Source organism: Myxine glutinosa, chromosome 5 (genome assembly GCF_964187855.1).
Source record: "Myxine glutinosa chromosome 5, kmMyxGlut1.1, whole genome shotgun sequence".
In the NCBI taxonomy this organism is placed as follows: Eukaryota; Metazoa; Chordata; class Myxini; order Myxiniformes; family Myxinidae; genus Myxine; species Myxine glutinosa.
The window spans coordinates 61,621,605-61,648,146 of NC_136265.1; the positions used below are offsets into that span (position 1 = coordinate 61,621,605).

The 26,542-nt window shown below is 50.3% G+C and overlaps 2 protein-coding genes across 19 annotated transcripts in view; one reads left to right on the forward strand and one right to left on the reverse strand.

Annotated features, from left to right (window-relative positions):
- HMBOX1 (homeobox containing 1) overlaps window positions 1-3,650 on the reverse strand; it is an 82,267-nt gene extending 78,617 nt beyond the window's left edge. For 3 of the 17 annotated variants that reach the window (XM_078778118.1, XM_078778117.1, XM_078778114.1), the window contains exon 1: window positions 3,424-3,650. The gene's annotated coding sequence lies outside the window, so the exon portion shown is untranslated. Of the gene's footprint in view, window positions 1-2,172; window positions 2,304-2,967; window positions 3,382-3,423 lie in introns of those variants that run through there. The other 14 variants (XM_068118120.2, XM_068118118.2, XM_068118119.2 and 11 more) reach the window with 9 other exon arrangements.
- Window positions 3,651-25,031: 21,381 nt separating this feature from the next.
- The window catches only part of INTS9 (integrator complex subunit 9), a 63,294-nt gene continuing 61,783 nt past the window's right edge, over window positions 25,032-26,542 (forward strand). For both annotated transcript variants that reach the window (XM_068118103.2, XM_068118102.2), the window contains exon 1: window positions 25,032-25,370. In XM_068118103.2, coding sequence (XP_067974204.1) covers window positions 25,362-25,370 — 9 coding nt within the window. In that variant the 5' untranslated portion in view covers window positions 25,032-25,361. The remainder of the gene's footprint in view (window positions 25,371-26,542) is intronic.

Consider the following 26,542-nt stretch of genomic DNA (forward strand, 5'->3'; position numbering starts at 1 on the left):
CTAGTGGTAGTTGTAGATTTGTAGTGTGGGCTGTAATTGCATGGTGTCTATGTTAGAGGTAGTTGTAGATTTGTAGTGTGGGCTGTAATTGCATGGTGTCTATGTTAGAGGTAGTTGTAGATTTGTAGTGTGGGCTGTAATTGCATGGTGTCTATGTTAGAGGTAGTTGTAGTTTTGTAGTGTGGGTTGGTGTAATTGCATCAAGATGTCTATGTTAGAGGTAGTTGTAGATTTGTAGTGTGGGCTGTAATTGCATGGTGTCTATGTTAGAGGTAGTTGTAGATTTGTAGTGTGGGCTGTAATTGCATGGTGTCTATGTTAGAGGTAGTTGTAGTTTTGCAGTGGTTTGGTGTAATTGCATGAAGATGTCTATGCTAGTGGTAGTTGTAGTTTTGTAGTGTGGGTTGGTGTAATTGCATCAAGATGTCTATGCTAGTGGTAGTTGTAGATTTGTAGTGTGGGCTGTAATTGCATGGTGTCTATGTTAGAGGTAGTTGTAGATTTGTAGTGTGGGCTGTAATTGCATGGTGTCTATGTTAGAGGTAGTTGTAGATTTGTAGTGTGGGCTGTAATTGCATGGTGTCTATGTTAGAGGTAGTTGTAGTTTTGTAGTGTGGGTTGGTGTAATTGCATCAAGATGTCTATGTTAGAGGTAGTTGTAGATTTGTAGTGTGGGCTGTAATTGCATGGTGTCTATGTTAGAGGTAGTTGTAGATTTGTAGTGTGGGCTGTAATTGCATGGTGTCTATGTTAGAGGTAGTTGTAGATTTGTAGTGTGGGCTGTAATTGCATGGTGTCTATGTTAGAGGTAGTTGTAGATTTGTAGTGTGGGCTGTAATTGCATGGTGTCTATGTTAGAGGTAATTGTAGTTTTGTAGTGTGGGTTGGTGTAATTGCATGAAGATGTCTATGCGAGTGGTAGTTGTAGTTTTGTAGTGTGGGTTGGTGTAATTGCATCAAGATGTCTATGCTAGTGGTAGTTGTAGATTTGTAGTGGGGGCTGTAATTGCATGGTGTCTATGTTCGAGGTAGTTGTAGATTGGTGGTGTGGGTTGGTGTCATTGCATGAAGATGTCTATATTTGAGGTAGTTGTAGATTTGCAGTGTGGGCTGTAATTGCATGGTGTCTATGTTAGAGGTAGTTGTAGATTTGTAGTGGGTTGGTGTGGGGAAGGAGAATTAATAATTTCGTCAATAGGTCAAAGGTCAACGTTACGTAAAATCATCAATTTTCATCTGATTGACCTGAAATTTTAAGAATTTGCAGATTTGGTCACTGAGTTGGTTCACCAATCAAAAGCAACAAGTCTATTGTTTTTTAGATCATTAGGTCAAAGGTCAAAGGTCAACGTTATGTAAAACCACCAATTTTCACCCAAATAACCTAAAATTTCAGGAATTTGCATATCGGGTCACTGAATTGGTTCACTAATCAAAAACTAGACGCTGATTTTTTTTTTTAGATCTGACGCTCAAAGGTCAAGGCTGCATAAAATCATCAATTTTCATTTTCTATTCAAAAAAACAAAAACGGTTTTCGTTATTTTGAGCATACAGAAGAAGAAGAAGAAGAAGAAGACGTCTGAATACAAATGGACACGTATGGGCTTTGCATTTTCACATGCTTTCTAGAACTTATAAAAGGTCTTTTTTAAATTGTACGTCATGCACATGCCCACTTCAGATTATAGTCCTGGACGTGTCCCCACTCCGCCACACGAAGGACAGGAATTTGGAATTTGTTTTAAGATGCCAGCAATGGCTCACCTGCTATTCGTGAGTGGGATCTTTAACATCCACCAACCTGTTTTCCAGCTGGCTCATTAATGATCTCCCAGGGTAGGAAGACCTACCTACCCGCCTGTCCCAACCGGTCTCGTCTACCTTTGATGTGCAGGGAGATTTATGTTTCTTATAACATGATAAACATGTGAAGCTTTTCTGAGTAAAGAGACTTTAAAGATTGTCCTTTTTTTTTTACAAAATCACATGAGTGTTGGACGAGACAAAAACCGCCACTGAGCTTGGGGGAAGTGCCGTCACTTCCTGGGGCACTCTGGGTGCCAGCAACGTCACAACAATGGCGCCGCCTTTTTCACCGCACTCAGAGATTGACCGATGGGGATTGTCCGCGCTCTATCCTTTTAAATGTTGAACGTAAGCAGCACGTACCGTCTTGAAGTCTTTGGTGCGACTCGCCTGGGTTTGGACCGCCGACCTCTCGGACTCAGGGCGGACGCTCCGACCATTCCACCACCGAGTCTGGCCTTTCGATATAGTTTCTCATTGACGTTTATCTCAACCTTGGTTCAAAAAAAACAGAACGAAAAGATGCCCAAAAGCCATGCGCCATGAAAGTTTTTTCAGTGGTAGATCGAAAATGTTTTTGTAATTAGGTGGTGTGACGTGGACCAACGTGGTCCAAGGTGGTTGAGCCTACGCACGAGCTCCACAAGTGCTCAGTCAGTAGCAAGCACGTTCCCCCTCTGAGTCATCCAGATCCAGTCGGCAGGGTGCTGCATCATGGAGCATGCGCATCGTCGGTAAGGGGTACGGAGGGGGAACCCTACCCAGCACTCACCCGGACCTAAAAGGAGCAACTACAAGTTCGCCGTTTTACCACAATGGTGAAAACTACCCACAGATTTGATGGCACGAAATACAATGGCAAAAAAAAGTGTGGTGCCGTGAGTGCACCGTATAGATTCCGGTAGATCTGAGAGAAGCGAAAATTCGAAAATTCCAAAATGCAAGGCAGGTTCTATAATGGAATAGTTTTAAAAGCCACCTCTGAGTCGCCGATACTCGGAAAAGGAGGCGATCGGTCGGATCTTTGAACAAAGTGATCGGCACAACAACCGGACGAGGTGGTCAGACAATCGGACTTTTCGGGGAAAACAAAGCTCAACAACGTGGGGGCAACACCGGCGCCAGACAACCCCCCCTCGTGGGAAACGAAGTTCTCACCGAGCCTTGGTCTGGTGGGCCGGGCTGGGTCGGACGTCGCAGGGCGGGACGTGCGGACACGGGACGAGCGGACACGGGCCGGACCCGAGAGGCCTACGCGGACACGGGACGAGCGGACACGGCCCGGACCGAAAGGCCCGTGCACCCGAGGCCTCCTCTGTCGGGCCCGCTCTGCACACGGAACTGTCCCCCGAAAGTTTCCCCTCACCACGTTGAGCGCGACCCCGCGGATCCCATCCGGCCCCGTCCCCGGATCCTTTCATCCGCAACTCTCGCCATCCCGTGCCGTTGTTTCCCGTCCCGTCCCATTACATCCTCTCGGACGCCACGACCGCCTCCTCCGCCCCCTGTCGGCTCTGAACGGGTCCCTCGAATGACTCGCCGGGACGAGCCGGGTCCGGGGTGGGACCCGAGGAAGTGCGGGGTTCCCGCTGGGTCTAAAGGAGTCAGACTTACCGGGGATCGGCGGTCGGATGGGCAGAGGGAACAACAATGGGCGTCAGGGGGGGGGGGGAGAACGGAAAGGGGAGCGAGAGTAGGGGGGGTGAGAGAGGAAAGGAACGCAAAAGGGGAGCAAGAAGGGGGGGTGGGGAGGGGAGAGTGAGGTGAGGGGAGGGGAGGGAAGAGGACCGGGGGAAGGGGAGGGGGAGATAAGAAAGAACAATGAGAGAAATGAAGAAGAAGAAGTGAAATGATTTCTGAGGGAGGAGAGAGAATAACGTGGAGTTTGGGGGGCGGGCCATGTGAAAGAGGGAAGAAGAAGATGGGGGTACAAAGAATGACAACGGGAGGAGGAGGGGGTCAAAGAAAGACCGACAACTTAGCGGGGTTACGAAGACAATGGGAGGAGGTAAATAATAGGAAGAGAACATGGAAAAAGAGTACGAAGTGTGGGAGTAATGGGTCCAGTTCAAAAAGGAAAAGATGATGGAGGGCGTGGAAGATCGAGGTGCTCACGTGGTTGACCTAAAGAACAAATGCAGGTCAAGAAGTCAAAAAGTTAACGTAGTTACTAGTTAAGATGAAAACTCAAACTCCATTCACTAACGAACAAATCATTTACTTTTTTAACGACAAAGTCGAGGCTCATTGAGGAGCTGGCACGCAGGATGGATCAGGACATAGCAGAACAAAAGAAGAGCAAAAAGAGGACGGGGGAGGACAAGATAGAGGGATGCTTGGAAAATAATGAGGGATGGGGTAGGATGCATGGGATGGACAAACTATGAATGTTATAGTTAGGCAGCTTACACTCATCGTTAGCATGAATCGTTCACATTGTGATACAAGCATGAAATTTGTCACTTATGTTCTTATATAGATGCTCTTTAAATCCAGTCGATTAGCCAACTCGAGAATGCAACATGGCAGCCATCTTTTTCAAAATGGCCGCCAAAATTGCTAAAAGGTGCCAAAAACTTAGATATTTAATTTAGGACGTTCGAGTATCGATACAAAATCACAGAACTACATATTATCTCTAAGAGTAGTTTAATTTTTTAATTGATGTTAATTAGGTAAATTGAAAATTTTAACTGCGTCTTATAAATAACAAGAAAGCATCTGAAAATGCAAAATCATTCTGCGTCCGTTTGTATTCACACATCTTCTTCTTATTATTATTCTTCTTCTTCCTCTGTGTGCGCAAAGTAACGAAAACAGTTTAAACCAAGAAAGAGCAATCAGAGATTGCAGATCCTCGCCAGGACATGTTAGTGGTTTTTAAGGCTTTTTTTATTAAAACAAATATGGCGGGCGAACCACGTGACCGATGATGTCATAATTATTTTTTTCTCCACCAATTTATCCCTAGATGACGCTCAACAAATTTTATCCTGATCGGATGACATTTTGTACTTGTCAAATTATGACGTCAAAATGGAGGTACCTTTGACATCATCGTTAACATATGTTACTCCCCATGGAGAGTTATTTTCAAGGAGCCATGTTTCACTTTTTTCTATGCAGAACTTTTGGAGATGTCGAGGTGCAAAGTTTTTCATTTTTTCCAAGATGGCGCCAATACCACGTGACCTATGACGTCATAATTGATTTTTTTTTTTATTCTACAGGAGGAGGCACACCTATGGTGAAAATTTCGTGACAATCGGACCAACGGTTGCAGAGAAAAGCATGCTCACGTTCTGTGCGGACAAATAGACAGACAAACAAACGGACCCAAATGCAATACCCTCTTCTCTGGCGAGAGTAAAAATACAAAATGAAAATTGATGATTTTATGCAGCCTTGACCTTTGAGCTTTAGATCCAAAAAAAAATCAGCTTCTAGCTTTTGATTAGTGAAACAATTCAGTGACCCAATATGCAAATTCTTTAAATTTCAGGTCAATCGGGTGAAAATTGGTGACTTTACGCAACCTTGACCTTTGACCTTTTGAACTAAAAATAAAACGATCGGCTTCAACCTTTTGATGGGTGAATCAATTCAGTGACCCAATATGCAACTTCTTAAAAGTTCAAGTCAATCGGATGAAAATTGACCATTTTATGTGACTGACCTTTAACCTTTTGACAAAATTACTAACTTTTCTTCTCCATATTATCATAATAAAGCTTTGTTGAAAATTTGATGACAAATCTCAAACGGTAAATTTAAATTTCAGGTCAATTGGATGAAAATTGGTGATTTATGTGACGCTGACCTTTGAACTTTTGACCTTTTGACAAAATTATTAACTTTTCTTCTCCATGTTATCATAATAAAGCTTTGTTGAAAATTTTATGACAAAGTTGTTGGTAAAAAAGTTCACTGTAACTACACTAACAAACGGTAATTTTGGAAGTCAGACCCATATTATTGATATTAAGCCCCTGCCCCCAAATAGAGAAGTCAAACTACGCCTATGGTTAACACTGCAGGTAAACAGCTCAGAAATAAATAATTGCTTTCTGTTTCTATAGCGACAAGTAATCACAAAGTTACTTAATTGGAATGTTGAAGCAACGACGATAATTGAGTAAATAGGATTTGGAGTAAACACGATGAATAGGAATGGCAACTGGCAATGAGGAAGGCATTTTGTCCATGTAGGTATAGGGCAGGGTTTAGGGTTAGGGTTAGGGTTAAGGTATAGGTTTTCGGGTATAGGGTAGGGTGATAACCCCGTAAGGCAATGCCAGGTTGTCCTTATTACCCTCGCCTGAGGAGAGGGTATTGCATTTGAGTCCGTTTGTCTGCCTGTCTGTTTGTCTGTCTGTCTGTTTGTTTGTCCGCAGAGAATAAATATGATTTTCTCTGCAACCTTTGGCCCAATTGACAGGAAATCTTCACCATAGGTGCAACTCCACCTGTATAATTTTTTAATGATAATAATGACGTCATAGATCACGTGGTTCGGCCGCCATCTTGGAAAAATCGAAAAAGTTTGCACCTTTATCTCCGAAAGCGCTGAATAGAAAAAATTGAGACATAGCTCATTGTAAAGAACTCTCCTTGGGGAATAAAATATGTTAATGATGATGTCATAGGTGCCTCCATTATGAGGTCAGAATTCGACAAGTACAAAACTTCATCCGATCAAGATGAAATTTCTTGAGCATAATCTAGGGATAAATTGGCGAAGAAAAAAAATAATGATGACGTCATCGGTCACGTGGTTCGGTGGCCATATTTGTTTTAACACAAAAGTCTTAAAAACCACTGAAAACACAAACTGGCGAGGGTCTGCAATCTCTGATTGCTCTTTGTTGTTGTTTCTGTGCCGTGTTCACTCCGTGCAGCTAAACGTGAACATCCAGGAAACCCAGTCAATCTGTAAGGAACGTGTCGGTCCAGGTAAGAATTCCTCCAAACTTATACTTAAGCGTTAATTCCTCCAAAATGACTAATTGATTCATTCCCTCAGGGTTACTAAAGTTTATTCCCCGAAAATTACGAAATGGTTCATTCCCTCCCCCAAAATTACTAAATGGTTAATTATGTGAGGATTACTAAACAATTTATTCCCCCAAAATTACTAAATGGTTCATTCCCTCTCCCAAAATTACTAAATGGTTCATTCTGCCAGGATTACGGAACAGTTTATTCCCCAAAAATTATTAAATGGTTAATTCCCCCAGGATTACTAAATGGTTTATTCCCCCAGGGTTACGAGAGTTTATTCCCCCAAAATTACTAAATGGTTCATTCCCTCCCCCAAAATTACTAAATGGTTCATTCCCCCAGGATTACTGGAGTTCATTCCCCCAAACTTACTAAATGGTTAATTCCCCCAGGATTACTAAATGGTTCATTCCCCCAGGATTACTAAGAGGTTCATTGCCCCAGGATTAATACAATTTATTCCCCTAAAATTACTAAAGGGTTCATTCCCCAAGAATTACTAAGAGGTTCATTCCCCCAGGATTACTAGAGTTTATTACCCCAAAATGACTAAATGGTTCATTCCCCCAGGATTAATACAATTTATTCCCCCAAAATGAGTAAATGGTTCATTCCCCCAGGATTACAATAGAGTTTATTCTCCTAAAATTACGAAAGGGTTCATTCCCCGAGGATTACAAAGGAGTTTATTCCCATAAAATTACTAAAGGGTTCATCCCCCCACGATTACAAAAGGGTTAATTTCCCCAGAATTACTATAAAGAGTTTATTCCCCCAAAATAACTAAATGGTTCATTCCCCCAGGATTACAAAGGAGTTTATTCCCCTAAAATTACTAAAAGGTTAATTCCCCCATGATTACTAAAGGGTTAATTTCCCCAGGATTACTATAAAGAGTTTATTCCCCCAAAATTAATAAATGGTTAATTTCCCCGGGATTACCAAAGGTTTCATTCCCCCAGGATAACTAAAGGGTTCATTAGGGACGGGTTCATCGTTCAAGGCAGTGTAGACCCATATAAGATCGTTCACTGCTGTGTAGACCTCTATAAGATTGCTCCAGACAGTGTAGACCCGTATAAGATCGCTCAAGGCAGTGTAGACCCGTATAAGATCGCTCAAGGCAGTGTAGACCCATATAAGATCGCTCAAGGCACTGTAGACCCGTATAAGATCGCTCAAGGCAGTGTAGACCCGTATAAGATCGCTCAAGGCACTGTAGACCCGTATAAGATCGCTCAAGGCACTGTAGACCCGTATAAGATCGCTCAAGGCAGCGTAGACCCATATAAGATCGCTCAAGGCAGCGTAGACACATATAAGATCGCTCAAGGCAGCGTAGACCCATATAAAATTGCTCAAGGCAGCGTAGACCCATATAAGATCGCTCAAGGCAGTGTCGACCCATATAAGTCGTGCAAGGCATTGTACACCCCCGTATAAGATCGTTCAAGGCAGTGTAGACCCATATAAGATCACTCAATGCAGTGTAGACCCATATAAGATCGCTGAAGGCAGTGTATATCTGTATAAGATCGTTCACGGCATTGTCGGCCCGTATAAGATCGTTCAAGGCAGTGTACACCCATCTAAGATCGGTCACAGCTGTGTAGACCCGTATAAGATCTTTCAAGGCAGTGTAGTCCTATTTAAGCCCTGTGAGTTCACATCGTCACGCACTGGCATGTGTTACAAATCCGGTTCTGCTGTGTTTTTTCAAGTTGTTCCCATGACACACACACACACACACACACACACACACACACACACACACACATACACACACACACACACACACATGCGCACACACACACACACACACACACACACACACACACACACACACACACACATACACACATCTAATCGCGGATTCATGAACAAAATTATATATTACAGCACTTTTCATGAAGTGTGAACCCCAAGTAACGAAGTCGATCCGGGTGGCCTTGCCGTGTATCATGCAATGCCAGATAACGAGTGTAGCATGGAACAGCTTACCAAGCTTTTAAAGAAGCCAAAAATATTTGGAAACGTACATGCGAGAAAGGGGAGTGCCTCTGCACAATAAAGCGTTTGGAGAATTTTCTGACCAACTCATCCAAAAAGTTGATATCTTGCAAAGTGTACTGCCAAAACTCCCGAACATGTGGGCCTGTGAAAGAACTGAAGGTTCGTAGACGGGCACACGTTCTAACCAAACCATCATGCTTCTTAACACCAATGGGAAGGTCAAATCTGGGGCATGTCAATGCACACACAGCACAGGGTAAGTTTAAAATGAGGATATTGTCCTGTCCATGGCCGATGAAGACCGGCATGAGACGAGTAGCCGAAAGGAGCTTTACTCCAAGGCATACTTCGAACCTTGGCGGGAGTATCTTTTCGCTCGCGCGGGAAAGCCTGAAGCCTTACCTGATCGGACAGCCAACACGGGGTTAATGCGAGCCCCACAGACACAGAAACACGACATAGTTGAAAATGCAACACAAATCAATTTATTAAAATGAAGCAAGGAATTAAAAAATGAACGTTGTGGTGAAACTACTATCTAAACGAGATGTCTCCACTCAGACTCATATACAAACAAGGGGGTAAGATAAATAAAAATAACTTCCCTTACTGTAGGGCTGACCCTCAGTTCTGGCCCCAAAGTGCGTTGAGTGCGCATTGGTCGTTGCTGCCGGTGTAGCTGCTTGCGTGGGACATGCCCCGATAATGGTGCCGAAACCACGAGTCAGAAAACGCCCAGGCATCAGCAGGCACTTAACCAGCTCTTCCTCGCTTCCACCGCCAAGCGCAACGCAGTCCCAGCTCCCCCGAAAGACACCACAGTCCAACAACACCCCTTCCTCCAACGTTGCAAAAACTCCACAATGCTCCGAAGGTTCTCTGCATGAGTGCGCATGGGAGGAGCGACCGTCCACCATGCAGCCAGGACCAGGAGAGAGAGAGAGAGAGAGAGAGAGAGAGAGAGAAAGAAAGAAAGAAAGAAAGAAAGAAAGAAAGAAAGAAATAAAGAAAGAAAGAAAGAGAAAAAGAAAGAAAGAAAAAGAAAGATAGATGGCAAGACGGCGTCTTTTTCCCTTCAGCTCTCAAATGTTCGACCACTGACGTCACACTGTCCAATCACCGAGTGCTACTCAATCATCCCATCGCGCCTCCACCAACCACAAAGTCCAGGGCTTGGCCTCCTCGTTAGGAGTCGTTGGGGGGGAGGAGTCTAATCTCTGTTCGGCAATGTTCGGATGATGTCGGGGTTTACTTGCTGATTGGCAAATGTGCTGGGTCTGTTGGATCTGGCAGAGTGGTGAGCGAATGAGTCTATTGCCTGGCCGGCTGAGTTTTATAAGAACACTAGCCGAAAGCACCCGACGTTGCCCGGGTTCTTTTTGAATGAATTTACTACTATAATTCAGCTTTTACTCGTGGCCATAGAAGATTGACTACTATAATTCAGCTCAGCTTTTAATTGCGTAATGGGCCCAGCCCGGCCGAAACGGCCTCGCCACCTAGCCTATAACCTTCCCGGGGCCCGTCCCGACATTTTTGGTTCTTTTTGAATGAATTTACTACTATAATTCAGCGTTTACTTGCGGCCGTAGAAGATCGACTACTATAATTCAGCTCAGCTTTTAATTGCGAAATTGGCCCAGCCCGGCCAAAGCGGCCTCGACCGGCCGCGTCATCTAGCCTATAACCTTCCCAGGGCCCGTCCAACATTTTTTGTGTTCGAGGTTTCCTCCTATCTTTCACCATTCAGGAGATTAGCTTGCACAGACAAACAAACAAACAAAAACGTTCTTTTATATATTGTAACGATTTTGAGAAGTGTGTAACGAATTTGAGAAGTGTAACGGTTTTTGAGAAGTGTAACAATTTTGGAGGAAGTGTAACGAATGTGAAAACGTTACAATGTGAACGTTACAAAAGTATGGTAACATCCTCGTAATGTAAATAATGGTCGCAGCCGTCCTCCTAGTTAATTCCATGAAACTTACACGCAGGTCACGATATATCTTTCAAATAGTGTATTTCCTTATTCCATGTAGGCTAAATATGTGTTTCCCACTAGATTGACTTTGCATTGTATCAAACAAAATAAGCGTAGGCCCTTCCAATTTCCCCAAACATCTCCGCTCTCCAAAGTTCCTTTCAAAAGGGGAGTTGTTTTCAATCCCGCAGGCCGCCATTGCCCATGTGCTTTGAGTCGGAGAAGAAAGGCGTGTCTCCACCTCGTCATAAGAGGGAAGGAGTGAACCAGCCCTAACAGCCAATCAGCACCGCGGTGAGCGACCCGGTAGGCGTGCCCTCGGAGCCGGCGGCTTGATTTCGCCCGAGGTGATAAAAGCGACTGTAAGGGACTGCTTTTAGAGATGACCTGGGAGATGAGCAAAGAGGCTGCACCAAGAGGAGCGGTTAGATGCGAAACGCTCCAAGCCAAAGAGGAGAGGTACTTGGCAAGGAAACCAGCTTTGGAGAGACGCGCTGAAAGGAGGGAGACGGCTCCACCACAAGAAGAGGAGCAGGTGTGCCGAACCAGCGCGTGACGTCTACCGCAGCGGATACGCGACGGAGGGTTTTCCCGCCAAAACCGCGAGGAATTGCGAGCTGCTGCCTCCCGACTTTGCCTCCCTCTCAAGCAATCCACCTCAAGCCCTACCTGCCTGCAATATCCCCTGTGTAAGTGTGAACGTCCTGTCCTGCTCGTTGTCTTGGGGTTAAGTAAAAATGAATAGTGTAAGTTAACGATTCGCTGTGTTACTGCTTCTTCCATCCATTGCTTGTGTGTGTATAATAAATCTGTTCTTCCTCCGTATTCTTCTTCTTCTTCTTTTTCATTCTCTTTCGGTCGCTTTAGAGGTTTCCCGATTGAATATCTGTGGGGCGATCTGGTCAACGTCGGGTGGAATCGGGTTCTAATCGGGGAGTAACTGTTCGGACGCGGTTAAATACACCACCGCTCGGTCAATATAACATCTAAAAGCCGCGTCTGTAACATTTGGTGTCGAGGAGTTGGATTCGGACCTGGGACTAAATTTGTTAGGCCCAAATTTTGGAACACCAATTGTACTATTAGAGTAACAATTGGTGTCGAGGAGGGAGATCGGACCCGAAATCGGACCCGAAGCGCGCTTAACGCGCTCAAAATTACAAGCTGCCGAAATTTATTTTGTTTTATAAAGCAAAACCCGAATTTTGAGATCGCGCCATGGACAATCAAGGCGATCGGATGTCGGTGGGAGAGATAGACAGGGTGGAATCGACCCAGGACCTCGGGGAAATGTATGTGGAGGAAAGGGAGGAGGAGAACATTGGCAATGTGGTTGAGGGGGTATCAGACGCGCAAAGTGGCGTCCTCGCACACGTGGGTGTAGCGGCACCAAATTTTGCCGCGCCCGCGACCGTAGCAGCGCCGTTGGTGGATTTGAACCTTTTTTTTTATACAAATGAAGGCCCTTATGGACAAGAATAGCGAAGAAATGGAAAGCAGAATGATGGGGGTAATGGGGAACCGGATGGATGCTCAGAGTGAGCGATTGGAGGGCCAAATGGGGGTAATGGGAAACCAAATGGGGGTAATGGGGAACCGGATGGTAGCTCAGAGTGAGCAATTGGGGGTAATGAGGGACGAAGCGAGGGGTACCGGTGAGGGGTTAGACAAGAAATTTGGGAAGTTAGACAATAATTTTGAGGAGTTAGACAAGAAATTTGGGAAGTTAGACAATAATTTTGAGGAGTTAGACAAGAAATTTGGGAAGTTAGACAATAATTTTGAGGGGTTAGACAACGGGATAAAAGAGGTGAAAAATGGGTTAATGGGGGTAGAAAACAGAATGGCCGCTCAAGAGAATCAAATGGAAGGGATGCAAAAGGGGTTAGAGGGGTTAGAAAACAGGATGGAAGGCAAATTGAGGGACATGAGGGACCAAGCGGAAAGGGAAGTTAAACAAATGGGGCAGCAGATAGAGGGGGTCAAAATCGGGGTAGAAACCAAACTGGATGCTCAGAGGGATGAATTGGGACAGATGAGGGTGGCATCTACAAAAGAGATGGAGGAAATACGACGAGGGGTAAGTGAGGAGGTTTCGGGGCTACGCGAGGAGGTAAAGCGAGGTGAGAAGCGTATGGAGAAAGAAGTGAGAAATAATACGGCAAAGTTACAAGGGGGAATAGAAGATCTGACGGAGGAGGTGGAACAGCTGACAGAGGGACAAACGAAGTTAGTGGAGCAGGTTCAAAGGAACACTGCAGTACTCGGAGGGTTAAAGGCGACACAAAAAGAAATTAAAAATGACTTGATAGCGACACAGAGGCAATGTCAGATGGTACGGGAGGAACTGACAATGAGGGTGGACGAGGTGACAGAGATAATGGAGACAAAGGACCGGCAGGTGAGGATGCACATAGAGACGGTCACGGTAGCCTTAGAGGACGAACTAGAGGAGACGCACCGAGAAATAAAAGAGGTTAAACAAAAATTAGAGGAAGTGGAAGAAGAGGTGAGTGAAATTAAGAAGGGACGAACAGAGACTAAAAAAGAAATCCAGGAGGAGGTGATGGAATATGTACAAGGTCTGTGTTCAAATCATGATGAGGTGCTCACTAACCAAATAAAAAGTTTGCAGGTGGCAGAGGAGGTGCGACGACGAAGTACGGAGGTGAGTGGCAATGTATATGATGTGAGGAAAGCTTCAGTCGGCTTGGGGGTTGCTTTGGATCCGGGTGTTCGTGAAAGGCCGTTGGTGAAGTGTGCGACAGGTCAGGTGTGCGAAAAAAGAGGTGTGCGAGAATGTCCGACCATGGGGTGTGTGAGGAAAAAGTGCACGCCGAGGAGTGAGTGTGCCGTCAAGAGTGAGTTGGTCGAAGCGCGTGTGCGAGAGAGCACAGGGAAGCGCGGTGTGGTGAGTGTTACGGAGGAAGTAACGAAAAAGTGTGCGCAAGAGGATGCGCGAGAAAGGTGTGTAACGGACGGGTGCATGGGGAAAGCGCATGCTGTCAAGAGTAAGGGAGAATGCATGCCTGTGGTGAGTGTTACAGAGGGTGTAACGGGACAATGTGCGGAAGAGTGTGCGCGAGAAAGGTGTGTAACGGACGGGTGCATGAGGAAAGAGTGTGCTGTCGAGAGTAAGGGTGAGTGCGCGACCGAGAGTGGAGGTGAGAGTAGTGAGAGTGAAACGGAGCGTGAGTTGGTTGTGGCAGGTGAGCGAGGATGTACACCTGGAATGGAAGGATGCACACCTGGAATGGTAGAGCGTGAGTGGGAATGCACGCTGGAATTGGTAGTGAGGCACGTGGTTGGGTGTGCGGGTGAGAGCACACCTGTGATTGTCACAAAGGAGGTGACCGAGAAAGGGGCGCGAAGAGGTGTGTTGGTGAGGTGTGCGAGCGACGAATGTGTGCCAAGGTGTTCGGTGGTCAGGTGTGTGACCAAGTCGGTGAGCGGAATGAGTGTAGCGAGGTGTGTTAGAGAAGGTACGACCAAGAGCAGGGAGACGGCTGCATGTATGAGCAAGAAAGGGGTATCGTATGCATGTAAGCGTCCAGGTGAAGCGTCGACGGTAGCCGGTTTAGCGGTTAGGGCGACTTATAGCCGAATCGGGCCCTCGGTGCGCGTCGGGCAGCTTCGCGTGCCGCGAGGACCAGCGGGGATCCGAACCACGGCGGTTTCGAAAGAACCGCCGTACGCGATCCACGCTGTGCCTCGCTTGGAACGGCCGCGTCCGGGCTCCACTAGGCGGAGCGGGCAGCTGGATAGGAAGGGTCGTCATGGTGACCACGTTTTGTTGAGACGTGCCGGCAGGTCGAGATCGGGACATTGGATGGCACCACGCCGAGGTGGTGCGTGGGATCTCGGCCCGGGTAAGCCCCCGCCCCTGCCCCGAATGCGGGACGCATCCAGCCGCCGGCACAAAAGAATCCGCGTTCATTGCTCGGCTGTACGAAGCCGGGCTGTAGACGTGAATTGGCGCACCGAGAAGATGTAATAAGTAGACGGGTGATGGTGATAGTGATAGTGATTTAAAACGAAATTTAGAAAAGTGAGTAGAATTGGCAGTAAATGGAAAATTTTTGAATTGGTTGGAATTTGGACGAGCAAAATTGATAGAGAGACCCCCGATGTGGTGGGATGGCAAATCCACCATCCCTCACAGAGTGGGGGCAAATGCGCAATAGTTTATGGGGTGGCTATGACAACCGAGCCAGGGAGGGCTTGGATAATTGTAGGGATCTAGCGAAGATGACATTAGGTAACGTTAAGTTTAGTTAGTGACTGATACCTGTAGTGGGGACGCAGGTAGATTAGTGTGGATTATAATGACGTGGGAGCGCAATAGTTTAAAGGGACGACTGGGAAGCGCAAGTTTCAGAGGGGAGTAGTTAGCTGAGATGATGCCGTGTGTGTGAGGATTGAACAGGTGAGAATGGAACAGGTGTGATTGCACAGGTGTGCAACTGAACAGGTGTGTGTGGAGCAGTGTATGAGGGAGTAGTGGTGATTGCGTGTTGTGTCGACCAAATGGTCCAGGAAGAAAGGAGGGTGCAGGTGGCACCAGGTGTGAGGGCGCAGGTGTGCCACAACAGGTGTATGTGGCTGTGTGGAATAAATGGTAGTGTGGAATATCTGGAGTATAGGAATGGATGGTCGTGGAGTGAGTATGGTGGAAATTGTGGAGTGGAGTGGATGGTGCGAAGGTGTGAATGGGGGAAGAGTGGACCCCCATCACGGATACCCGGGGCGGGTAGTGTAAGTGTTAGGTAGAGGGTACAGGTAAATTGTGGTTGGATATTGGCATCTGTGGTGCGGATGCAGAATGGTATGTGGATGGGTGCATTAGTGTTGTGGAAATGGCTGGGCGTGCAGCCTGTTAGTGTGTGTAGTTGGTTTGGGCACTCCACCACTGTGAGGATGTCGGCCAGGTGAGGCCGCAGGTGGGCTCTGGGAGCCGGTAGTAGTTGTTGTGGATGGGGCCCGAGGATCTGGAGGACGGACCCGGGTAGCCCAGTGCCAGAGGGCACCATGGGGTGACAGAGCCAGGAGAGGGGCTGTCCCCAGTTAGTTAGGTTAGGGTGAGGAGCTAGGTAAGCTCGGGTGGCAACTACAGTGGTGGAGGTGTGCAGGTGGGTAGACCTGTTGGGAGAGCTAGACGTCGCAGCCCAGAAATTGTGCGAGAGCACCGGGAGATGAATCGGGGGAGTGAGACCCCAAATTGAGAGGCACCACAGTTTGGGCAATGGGAATTGGTTTTTAGAACCCATAGTGTAAGTTGGCCAATGGATTGGCAGGGAGAGACCCCGGGTAGTGTAAAGTGTGTTAAAGTCATTTAGAGGATAGTTAGGATGAAGGATCTCCTCGCACCATCTGCATCCACTCACCTGAGGTGACAGGTACTCCGCACCATGCCATGTTTTATTATATTTTATGATGCAAATGTTTGGATTGTGAGACGCATCATGACGTGGGTGTGACATTGTGCGTAATTCCATCTCTCCCTCCTTATGAGGATTGATGATGAATTGGTGATGGCAAATTTTGAAGTAGAGGGATTGTGGAGACGAATTTGGTATAGGGGAAATATGGGGAAGACGTGACAGTAGTGACGAATTTGTAAATGTGTAGATTTTTGTACATATGGGGTAAGAGCAAGGGTAGGGTAGGTGACAGGGGGGTGACATACGGTAGGGACGAGCTTTCTCACTTCACCCTCCGTACGCATTTCGCCTTGCATTGCCTTATTGACGTGTACCCTTGTGACCTTACCCCTCGCTCAATTGTCTTTCTTTTGTCTCCCACATGACCTGTGCGCCATTGGGTGCCGAGGGGAGCGTGCGTGAGGTGGCCATTGTGCGCCCGAGATTCCCAGAACCAGCATGCATTGCGTTGATGTACCACTTTATGGACCGCTGTTCTGCGGCCAAGTACCACTTGATGGACCCCAGGTTCTGGGGCAGGGCACCTCTGTTGGAGACCGGCCATAGTGGCCAGGGAATCTTGCTTGCGGACCTCGGTAAGGTGGCACCTATGCCAAACAGGTGGACCACCCTTAGTTGGCCCCTGAGGCCCTAAATAAAAACGAACACAAGTTGTGCTTTTTATTATGTCCAAATAGGCCGCATGAAGCCAGAAGACGTCGGGAAGAACATCGGCCCAGCAGAGAAAGAGAAGACCACCACCAGTTGTTTTGTTGTGTTTATTATGAACCATGGTGACTGCGCACCGAGTGGTGCTTTTGGTGCTTTGTGGTGCTTTTGGTGCTTTTGGGTGCTTTGGTGGTATTGGTACTGGTGCATCGATGCAATGCGTGCTGTCTCCTCCCTCCCAACAGGAATTTCTTTTTCTTGTTCCCTAAGAAAAAAGAAAAAAGAAACACAGGTCCTGGGTTGCGTTGTAAATAAGAAATCACGTCATTGTAAATAATGCTCCCCACCGTAAATGTATAGTTTGAGAATAATTCCGTAATTCGGTTAGCTGTGGGCTTGACTCTGTTAGACAGGGTGCAATGCAATAGGGGGACATACTTATTTGTGTTTTAAGATTGTCACACTCAGGGTCAGGTTAATTGTAGAGGGAATTACACCTACGTGTCACACTAAGTTAAAGTTTAGTAGGCCCGAGCACGGGCCTGAAGAAAGGAGGGTGCAGTGTAACGATTTTGAGAAGTGTGTAACGAATTTGAGAAGTGTAACGGTTTTTGAGAAGTGTAACAATTTTGGAGGAAGTGTAACGAATGTGAAAACGTTACAATGTGAACGTTACAAAAGTATGGTAACATCCTCGTAATGTAAATAATGGTCGCAGCCGTCCTCCTAGTTAATTCCATGAAACTTACACGCAGGTCACGATATATCTTTCAAATTGTGTATTTCCTTATTCCATGTAGGCTAAATATGTGTTTCCCACTAGATTGACTTTGCATTGTATCAAACAAAATAAGCGTAGGCCCTTCCAATTTCCCCAAACATCTCCGCTCTCCAAAGTTCCTTTCAAAAGGGGAGTTGTTTTCAATCCCGCAGGCCGCCATTGCCCATGTGCTTTGAGTCGGAGAAGAAAGGCGTGTCTCCACCTCGTCATAAGAGGGAAGGAGTGAACCAGCCCTAACAGCCAATCAGCACCGCGGTGAGCGACCCGGTAGGCGTGCCCTCGGAGCCGGCGGCTTGATTTCGCCCGAGGTGATAAAAGCGACTGTAAGGGACTGCTTTTAGAGATGACCTGGGAGATGAGCAAAGAGGCTGCACCAAGAGGAGCGGTGAGATGCGAAATGCTCCAAGCCAAAGAGGAGAGGTACTCGGCAAGGAAACCAGCTTTGGAGAGACGCGCTGAAAGGAGGGAGACGGCTCCACCACAAGAAGAGGAGCAGGTGTGCTGAACCAGCGCGTGACGTCTACCGCAGCGGATACGCGACGGAGGGTTTTCCCGCCAAAACCGCGAGGAATTGCGAGCTGCTGCCTCCCGACTTTGCCTCCCTCTCAAGCAATCCACCTCAAGCCCTACCTGCCTGCAATATCCCCTGTGTAAGTGTGAACGTCCTGTCCTGCTCGTTGTCTTGGGGTTAAGTAAAAATGAATAGTGTAAGTTAACGATTCGCTGTGTTACTGCTTCTTCCATCCATTGCTTGTGTGTGTATAATAAATCTGTTCTTCCTCCGTATTCTTCTTCTTCTTCTTTTTCATTCTCTTTCGGTCGCTTTAGAGGTTTCCCGATTGAATATCTGTGGGGCGATCTGGTCAACGTCGGGTGGAATCGGGTTCTAATCGGGGAGTAACTGCTCGGACGCGGTTAAATACACCACCGCTCGGTCAATATAACATCTAAAAGCCGCGTCTGTAACAATATATATATAGATGAGGGAAAAATCACAGGGAGGCAAGCACGTACAGGGGAATTTAACCCTACAGACCCTACCTAGATAGCACAACTCCACTCCTCCTTGTGGAGACACCTAAACACTTAACTGGACATTCGACCCTACTTATATACATCGAGATGGCTTTTTCTTCTTTGCGCCACTCGGAGCATGCTAATTTATACGATTCTGACTTTCGTATGAGGTATTCCATGCCTACCCCCCACAAACGTAAGAATATTTACAATTATTCATGTTTGCGAGGAGAGTGGGAGATGTGTGGGCTGTGAGTACCATTATAAATCAATATTTCTTGTTTTGTTCCGAGGCCACAAGAGGATCCCACTCATAGGTCAGATCTCGATCCGACATAAACCAAAATCTTATCGACTTATCGGCTCGCCATGTCACTTGAATCACTTAAAAAGTTAAATAAAGCTCGGTTCCAGATCCTTATTCGAATCTTCACCAAAATCTAATAATTTCATCCGTGTCACCCACCCAACCTGTCCACCAAATTTCGTCCGAATCCATCCATACCTTTTTGAGATACCCTGTTCACAGACAAACAGACAGGGGTGAAAACATACCCTCCATACACGTTTGGTGGGGGAGGTAATCATACTAGATATTTGCATCTACTGGTGAAAGGAGAAGCATCTATGTGTGTGGTTAGTTGTTATCTCCATATGCGAATTTCAGAAGGTGGAATGGAGGCCTTCCAGGTGTAAATGTATCCATGTTCGTGTGTGTTTGTGTGTGTGTGTGTGTGTGTGTGTGTGTGTGTGTGTTTAATGGGGGTATAAAAGATCATGGTTTTGGATTGGGGACGATCCGAGATGGTGGTGAGCAGCTGGCTTGAAGACCTGGAAGGAAAATGAGATTGAAGACAATGTGGAAGTTGATTCCACAGGCAGGAAAAAGAGGAATAAATGAGTGGAGGTGCGGAGGTGAGCAGTGATTCTGAATTTAGTAGTTTCATCAGAAAGGGGTTTATGGTGGACTGTGTGCACCCTGAAGAAACCTGGGAGAGGGGTGAGGCAAGGGTGAGGGACAAAGCACGGAAAGAGCAGAGGATGCAGGTCCATAGAGGAGTTGGTAGAAGACAGAGAGCCCACTGCCCTGTCTGCGATGGCGAAGTGATAGCCCCTTTGCCCATAGACTCAGCTTCAGCACAGGAGATTCCAATGATCTTGAAGGTCTTGGTTTCCATGGCGTCAAGCTGAGCACATTGTGAGGCAGGGGAGCCAGCCCAAATCAGGGAGCAGTATTCCATCGAGCTGCGGATGAAGGTCTTGTGGGTGGATAGGAGTTCAGTCGAGGGCAGAAGAGAGGGAAGAGTCTGCACCCTGCCTGTCTGAAGGATGTCACGGCAAAAGTTGGGGTCATCAGCAAATTGATAAAGAGGATTTTCCAGAGATTCAGAGAGATCATTGAAGATCAGAAATAGGACTCGACTGGGAATCCCACCACTGGTTAGTACGGGGACACTGACCTTCTCCGTTACTGGCCTGGGTCGGTTGTCCCTTCTTAGAAGACCTGGCGAGCATGCCCTCTCACCCCGACCCACCATGTCAATGCCGAGCTTGGTGCACATTCTTGTCAGCATGTTCTTGTTAGTCCTAACTCATCGGCGCTGGTTTCGACTCTCTTGAGAAGTCTTTGCGCTTGAGCAACACTTTCTACGCCTGGTGTCGGCTTAACAGTTAATGTGGCTGGGATTCAGGTGTCAGGGCCTTGAGGTGTCAGTTGTTTAATATATATAGTGTTGTGGCAGACACGAAAGCCCACTGGCGTGGTGACATCATTCCGCGCACCAAGTGGGCGGCGGCCACGCCCAATGGGTAGGCGTGGCCTCAGGATATACACCGGGCGCGCAGCCCGGAGTGCGCCAGTGCTACAGTGACCTCTTGTCAATAAAGACACTTTTGTTTTAACCGCGTTGTCCGCTTCCTCCTTGGTAGCAAGTCGCGCGCGTAGTACCGCGCTTCATTGGTGACCTCCGACGTTTTGGTCAGCCGTCACTGACCACCCGAACCCGCCACAGCCATGGCAACCAACACGGTAGCGATAAAGCTCCCCGAGTTCTGGGAAGCTCAGGCGGAGATCTGGTTCCTGCAGGCCGAAGCCCAGTTCAGGCTTCGACGCATCACGGCGGACGAGACATGCTACTGCCACGTGGTCGCCTCCCTCGGGGCCGGCGCGGCCGCCCGCGTCGTGTCGGTCCTGAGGAACCCACCGGCCGACGACAGGTACGAGGCGATCAAGCGTCTCCTCCTCGCCACGTTCGGCCTCACGGTGGACGCTCGGGCCGATCGCCTCTTGGACCTCCCCGAGCTCGGTGACACGCGACCATCGGTCCGAATGGACCATATGCTGTCGCTCACAGGCGACGAAACCCCGAACGCTCTATTCCGGGCGTTATTTCGATGCCAGCTGCCGGCACGAGTACGCCTCGCGTTGGCCGGTTCCCTGACAACGGAACCCCGCGCGCTCGCGGCCGAGGCCGACAAGTTCTACGCGGCTTTGGACACGCAGGCGTGTGTCGGTGCGGCCGTAGCGGCTCCCGAGCCCAAAACTGCTGCGGGTGCCCACCCCTACTACGCGACGCACCACGTAGCCGCTGAACCTCCTGCGGGTGTCCACCCCTGCTCCGAGGGGCGCCTCGTGGCGGCCGCCACGCCCCGCCCACCACCACCGCAGAAACCGCGGCCTCCGGCTTCGCCACACACCTGGTGCCATTTCCACGCTAGGTTCGGCCACGAGGCTCGGCAATGTCGCCCGCCGTGCTCATTCGGCAGGTCGGGAAACGCCCGGGCCGGCCCTCGGTAGTGGCACTGAGCGCCGGCCAATTAAACAGCCTCCTGTACATAACGGACACCTCATCCGGGCACCGTTACATGTGCGACACGGGAGCGCAGGTGAGTGTCGTTCCCGCCGGTACGTCCGACAAGCAGTCCGTGAGCCGGGGCCCCGCGCTGCTTGCTGCCAACGGTACGCCCATTCACACGTACGGAAAACGCTGCCTTTCTCTGCGGTTCGGAGGGCAGGTTTTCCGATGGTCGTTCGTGACTGCCGACGTGCCTATGGCACTGCTCGGCGCGGACTTCCTCTGTGCCAATGGCCTGTTGGTCGACGTCAAGCACAGAAGGCTTGTCCAGGCTGAGACGTTCAGCTCGCTCGCTTGCGCGCTGCCCGCCTCGTTGAGCAGCTCACGGAGCAGCTCATCGAGCGGCTCGCCGAGCGGCTTGCTGAACGGTTCGGTTCCGGTCAGGTTCATCTGCACGCTTCCGGCAGCGGACGAATTCACCCGCCTCCTTGCCAGCTTCCTGGCCCTCACGAGGCCCACCTTCTCGGCGGGGACCGTCAAGCACAGGGTGGAACATCACATCCCCACCGCCGGACCACCGGTCTACGCCCGGGCACGCCGCCTCGAGCCGACGAAGCTCGCGGTAGCTAAAGCCGAGTTCGCTACGCTGGAGCGGCTCGGCATCGTGTGGCGCTCCGAGAGCGCTTGGGCGTCGCCGCTCCACATCGTGCCCAAGCCCGGCGGGGGATGGCGACCGTGCGGGGACTACCGCCGTCTCAACGACGCCACCACCCCCGACCGCTACCCCGTCCCCCATATTCAGGACTTTTCCGCCCGCTTGGCGAATATGTCCTTCTTCTCGAAGGTGGACCTCATACGCGGTTACCACCAGGTCCCCGTCAGGCCGGAGGACATCCCGAAGACGGCTGTCATCACGCCGTTCGGTCTTTTCGAATTTCTTCGGATGCCCTTCGGTTTGAAGAATGCGGCTCAGGCGTTCCAGCGCCTCATGGACAGCGTCTTGCGCGACTTGGATTTCGTCTACGTCTATCTGGATGACATCCTCGTTGCAAGCGCGTCCCGCGAAGAGCACCTACACCATCTCCGCACGCTCTTCGAACGTCTGGGCCAGCACGGCCTGATCGTGAACCCCGCCAAGTGCCGGTTCGGTGTTGCCGAAATCGACTTTCTGGGGCACCGCGTCACCAGGCACTGGGCCGTCCCCCTACCGGCCAAGGTGGAGGCGGTGAAGGGGTTCCCGCGCCCCCGCACGATCAGGGGGCTCCAGGAGTTCCTGGGCATGGTAAACTTTTACCACCGTTTCCTGCCCCGCATCGCCCAGCTCCTGCGCCCCTTGCACGAGGCCCTCCGAGGGAAGCCGGGCAAAGGTGACGTCACCTGGACCGAGCAGATGGACGCGGCGTTTGTGGGCGCGAAGCTCGCCTTGGCTAACGCCACCATGCTCGCGCACCTGGCGCCCGATGCACCGATCGCCCTTACCACCGACGCCTCGGACTACGCGGTGGGCGCGGTGCACGAGCAATGGGTGCGTGGAGCTTGGCAACCGCTGGCGTTCTTCAGCCGGCAGCTTTGCCCGCCCGAACGCCGGTACAATACCTTCGACCGCGAGTTGCTGGGCTCCACCTGGCGGTCAGGCACTTCCGCCATCTGCTCGAGGGCCGTGAATTCACGGCCTTCGTCGACGACAAGCCACTGGTGTTCGCGATGGGCAAGGTCGCCGAGCCGTGGTCGGCCCGGCAGCAGCGTCACCTCTCGGCCGTGTCCGAATACACGACGGACATCCGGCACGTCGCGGGGAAGGACAACCCGGTGGCGGATTGCCTTTCCCGGTCCGTTGCCGAGGCGGTCCACCTCGGCATCGACTATGCCCGGATGGCAGCGGACCAGGCCGCCGACCCCGATGTCCAGGCCTTGCGGACCACCGTTACGGGCCTCCGCATCACCGAGGTGCCGTTCAACGGCGCGGGCACGGCCCTCTGGTGCGACGTCTCCCTCGGGCGGCCTCGCCCCATCGTGCCCGCGGGTTGGCAGCGCCGGATTTTCGACTCCATCCACGGCCTGTCCCACCCGGGCACGAGGGCCTCCCAGAGGTTGATCACCGACAAGTTTGTCTGGCTTGGCCTCCGGAAGGCCGTCCGCGGCTGGGCCAGGACGTGCCTCGCGTGCCAGCGCACGAAGGTGCACCGACACACCCAGGCCCCATTGGCCGCGTTTGCGGCGCCGGAACGTCGGTTTGACCACGTTCAAGTGGACCTGGTGGGACCTCTGCCCCCCTCGCGGGGTTTCACCCACGTCCTGACCATGATGGACTGCACCACCCGGTGGCCGGAGGCCATGCCTTTGGCGTCAGTGACGGCGGCGGACGTAGCGCAGGCGTTCATCGCCACCTGGGTCGCCCGGTTCGGCGCCCCCTCGGACATCTCGTCCGACCGCGGCCCCCAGTTAACCTCGGAGCTCTGGGGGGCGGTCGCGCGGGGGCTCGGTGTCCAACTGCACCGCACCACGGCCTACCACCCCCAGGCTAACGATCTGTGCGATCGGTTCCACCGCTCGTTGAAGGCCACGCTCCGGGCCACCCTCCGCGACGGTGGCTGGGTCGACAGGCTCCCCTGGGTCCTGCTGGGCCTCTGGACGGCGCCCAAGGAGGACCTGCGCGCATCCGCGGCGGAGTTGGTCTTTGGACAACTGCTGCGGGTGCCGGGCGAGTTCCTCCCCGACCCCACGGCACCTTGGTCCGTGGCGCAGGAGCGCTCCGTGCTGCAGGAGACCGCCCGGAGGTTCGCCCCGGTGCCGACAGCGCACCATGGGCACCCACCCACGCACGTCGCCCCGGAGCTTCGCACCGCGGAGTATGTCTTCGTCCGGCACGACGCCCACCGGACACCACTGCGGCCCCCATACGACGGGCCTTTCCGCGTGCTGGAGACCGGGGTGAAATACTTCACCTTGGACATCGGCGGTACTCCCGACCGCGTCTCGGTGGATCGACTCAAGCCGGCCCACCTCGACGTGGACCACCCACCGCCGGTGGCTCGGCCCCCGCGTCAGGGCCGCCCCCCGGCGGGCGGACCCCTGGCACCGCCCAGCACCGCCGGCACGCCGCCCCCCGGTCCGGCACCCATCCCGGGTACAGCCGGGGGCATCCCAGCTGGCATCCCTGCACCCCGGACGCCGCCGGTCGCCAGAGGGCGCTTCGGCCGGGTCATCCGTTTGCCCCGCAAACTGGCCCTCCAGGTGCGCGGGAATTCTGGGGGGGGCGCGTGTGGCGGACACGAAAGCCCACTGGCGTGGTGACATCATTCCGCGCACCAAGTGGGCGGCGGCCACGCCCGAGGGGTAGGCGTGGCCTCAGGATATCCACCGGGCGCGCAGCCCGGAGCGCGTCAGTGCTACAGTGACCTCTTGTCAATAAAGACACTTTTGTTTTAACCGCGTTGTCCGCTTCCTCCTTGGTAGCATGTCGCGCGCATAGTACCGCGCTTCAGTGTATGAATTAAACAACTTCCTGCAAGCCATTTATCTCATTAATCCAGTTAGTGTATGCCATGGCGGTGTAGATAGCTGCATCGCCATCGACATTTTAAAAAGTCTCGTCAGAATTTTCCAGAGTGCGTCTTCCTTTGTCGCTTTGAAGTTTGAATATTGAATGAACTCCATTACATGCTAATGAGGAGAGTGAAATGAGAACGAAGTGCTCGAATCCGATGAACGATCAAATCACAAATGTGAGTGAATGAATGTGAGTCGTTCGAGGAGAGGAGGTTTTCGTCTCGTGCGCATGTTTGTTTGAAATGGCCAACGAGTTCATTTCCTGAGATCGTGCCGGCAGTGCTGAACGTTTTTATCGGGAGTTTCAGGAAGTCAGGACCACAACCATGAAGTTGGTAAGAAAGTATTTTTTTTAAGAAAGAGAAAAGAGACCGCCAGCATGATCACCGTCGTCATTGTATTGTAGTCAATGACAATATCAATATGACCACCACAACTGCTGTCATTACTCTGACCACATTCTCCACTGTCACTATTCTCATCATTTCCACCACCACCACTACCACCACCCTCACTATAGTATAGTAATTGTATATATCACCAAAGCCAGCGAACCGCAATCATCACCACCACCCCCGGAACCACAATCATTATCACCACCACCCCAGGAACCACAATAATTATCACCACCACCCCCTGAACCACAATCATTATCACCACCACCCCCGGAACCACAATCATTACCACCACCACCCCCAGAACCACTATAATTATCACCACCACCCCCGGAACCCCAATCATTATCACCACCACCACCGGAACCATAATCATTATCACCACCACCCCCAGAACCACAGTAATTATCACCACCACCCCCGGAACCACAATCATTGCCACCACCACCCCCGGAACCACAATCATTATCACCACCACCCCTGGAACCACAATCATTTCCACCACCACCACCCCAGGAACCACAATCATCATCACCACCACCCCCGGAACCACAATCATTATCACCACCACCCCTGGAACCACAATCATTTCCACCACCACCACCCCAGGAACCACAATCATCATCACCACCACCCCCGGAACCACAATCGTTATCACCACCACCCCTGGAACCATAATCATTATCACCACCACCCCTGGAACGACAATCGTTATCACCACCACCCCTGGAACCACACTCATTATCACCACCACCCACGTAACCACAATCGTTATCACCACCATCCCCGGAACCACGATCATTATCACCACCACCCCCAGAACCACAATCATTATCACCACCACCTCCAGAACCACAGTAATTATCACCACCACCCCCGGAACCACAATCATGACCACCACCTCCCCCGGAACCACAATCATTATCACCACCACCCCCGGAACCACAATCATTACCGCCACCACCCCCGGAACCACAATCATCACCACCCCCGGAACCACAATTATAACCACCACCACCCCCGGAACCACAATCATTATGACCACCACCCCAGAACCACAATCATAACCACCACCACCCCTGGAACCACAATCATTATCACCACCACCCCTG